The 2,500-nt window shown below is 46.5% G+C and overlaps 1 protein-coding gene across 2 annotated transcripts in view; it reads right to left on the reverse strand.

Annotated features, from left to right (window-relative positions):
• Positions 1–2,500, reverse strand: part of LOC121572199 (DNA polymerase nu) — a 95,860-nt gene that overhangs the window by 28,021 nt on the left and 65,339 nt on the right. For both annotated transcript variants that reach the window (XM_045225558.1, XM_045225557.1), the window contains exon 21: positions 28–139. In XM_045225558.1, coding sequence (XP_045081493.1) covers positions 28–139 — 112 coding nt within the window. The remainder of the gene's footprint in view (positions 1–27; positions 140–2,500) is intronic.

Genomic DNA, 2,500 nt, shown 5'->3' on the forward strand with positions numbered 1-2,500 from the left:
TTGTGTGTGTGTGTGTGTGTGACCCACCACTGTGAGGCCAGCATGGTGAAGATGTCGGCCTGTGGGTTGTTAAAGATCCTCAGCAGCTCAGGGTCTGAGGAGAGGTGAGCCAGCAGACGCAGTTCCACCTGGCAGAAATCTGACACACACACCACCACTCATCATCATCATCATCATCATCATCATTCTTATCCACACTATTGTTCATTTTCACTACCATCATCATTCATCATTTGTATCTTAACTGACATAACTTACAATGTAATCAGCTGATAATGAACCAGGTAGTCAGTGGTTACGTCATTAACAGAAAGACAAAGAGAGATACAGAATAGAGGGAGATGTTGTAAACAAGACGTGTAGAGAGAGAGGGGTGGGAGAGGTGGAGAGAGAGAGGGATGGGAGAGGTGGAGAGAGAGAGGGATGGGAGAGGTGGAGCGAGAGAGGGATGGGAGAGCGTGGAGAGAGAGAGGGATGGGAGAGGTGGAGAGAGAGAGGGATGGGAGAGGTGTAGAGAGTGAACATAATGGGGAGGAGGCAGATACAGAAAGAGAGGCAGAGCGAGAGAGAGAGGAAAAGAGAGCGAGAGGAGGGGAACAGATGAGTGTTCCCCCCTGCCTGGTCCTGTTGTCAGATGAGAGAGAATGGCTGATGAGGCAGGCAACCAGCCAGCCCCTCCTGTGAGACGCCTGGGGTCCTGAGTTACCTTACCCCCACACCCTGCTATCCCTTATCATACTGCTGTGGGGCTGGAATGTTCAGGAGAATTACCATTACTGATACACATCTACTGAAGAGAGATAGAGGGGGGGGGGGGGAGGCTGACAGACACACACCACACAATTCAGTGTAATTCAATTAGTGGATCGAACATTGATTTCAGTGCTGGGGCTCCAAACTGGGCTTGATGAGAATGTCGATGGCCGGCCCTGCATTCTCTCTCCACAGTAAAACAAACATGTACTCAGCTATTAGCTTCTAATTGTGTTTTTCCACTGCAGGGCCGTGAATATCACAGTTCCTATTTCATTTCCTGGAACCGAGCAGGATATCCAGCCTCGTTTCATATCTGATACTGACCTCGAACCAAGTAGGCTGGTGGGTGGGGTTACAAATGGCCGTACTCAATGATTGGTCTCATGCAACGATGTCACAGTGTCGCGGTACAGCTACAGTACACTAACGAATATCTCTAAAGCTAAAAACGCTGGATTCGACATCACCGACAGCAATATCTGAAGCCATGATAACGCTGAGCAGCGATGATCAGCACGTTAATACATTGTTTTTAGCCAAATTACTATCTCGCTAGCTACCAATGTCTTTAGACGAGCTTAATGACACAGGCACACAAACTCTCACACAAACACTGACCGAGTCACTCCCATCTTGCAAATGTAGACACACACATACCGACACATTGGCTTCTAGGACGCCAGATGTATGTCCTTGAACAGATTATTTTAAAATTGCACACAGAATAAGTTATAAGGATAATTGAGTTGCTAATGGCAGCCTGCAGTATCCCGGTCGGCCTTCTACTTGAGATACTCAATGAGAAATGGCAGCACTGAGCTAGCCTGCAATGTCACTTCCTGGAGTAGCTCAAACTGCCATGCTGTCTCCATGAGACGCCATCTTAACCGACTTCCTTGGCTTCAAATGCACTACGGAGTCTTCACATAGGAATGAATAGTGTCACATGATCGATGGCTTTGTCCATTCATATACAGTTATTGGTCTATCTCAACACTGTCACTCTCGACAGCGGCAGAGACAATTTGCTCCGGCACATTCTTCCGCGGGAACCCTATCATCCCCTTTCCTCTAATGCTCCACTTGGCCGGCAGTGCCCTGAAATCAAATTAAAATCCAATAAAAGATGACAAAACAATCACAATCCCCTCCTGCAACCGAATGAAATTGGCTATAAAATGATCAAATGTGTCTCCCTGACTGTGTTAGATGAGCTGGGCCTGGCTGATTTAATATTGGTTGGCTGGTATAAAGATAGCTAGTTTAATGCAGTGTGCTTTGATGATAGGCTGATAAAGGGTGTGTGTGTGCATGCGTGAGTGAGTGTAAGTGTGTGTTTCTGATGATCATAGGCAGATAAAGGGGAGTTTCTAAAGATCTCTCCATCAATGTTTTATGCGTCAGATCAAATTTCCCTCTGGGACCATTTGTAGCCCAGAGAATCCTGTGTGTGGGATGGGGGGTTGTGTGTGTGTGTGTGTGTGTGGATGTGCTTGCCCATGTGTGTTTATAATAGAGTTGTTTCGGCAAGGTCTGCTCCAGCAAGATTTTTTCAGTCATACTACCAACTAGCATCCTCCTATTGATCCAAACAGGAATGCATTAAGATGGCTAAAGATAGTGCATCTACAGTCGATAACTCCTAAAGGTCATATCATCTTGGCCTAAACACACACACACAATCTAGGCCTACATCTCAGATGGCTCAGTCTACTCTACACAGAGAATAGACCATGAGGAAAAA

This window comes from Coregonus clupeaformis, chromosome 16 (genome assembly GCF_020615455.1).
Source record: "Coregonus clupeaformis isolate EN_2021a chromosome 16, ASM2061545v1, whole genome shotgun sequence".
In the NCBI taxonomy this organism is placed as follows: domain Eukaryota; kingdom Metazoa; phylum Chordata; class Actinopteri; order Salmoniformes; family Salmonidae; genus Coregonus; species Coregonus clupeaformis.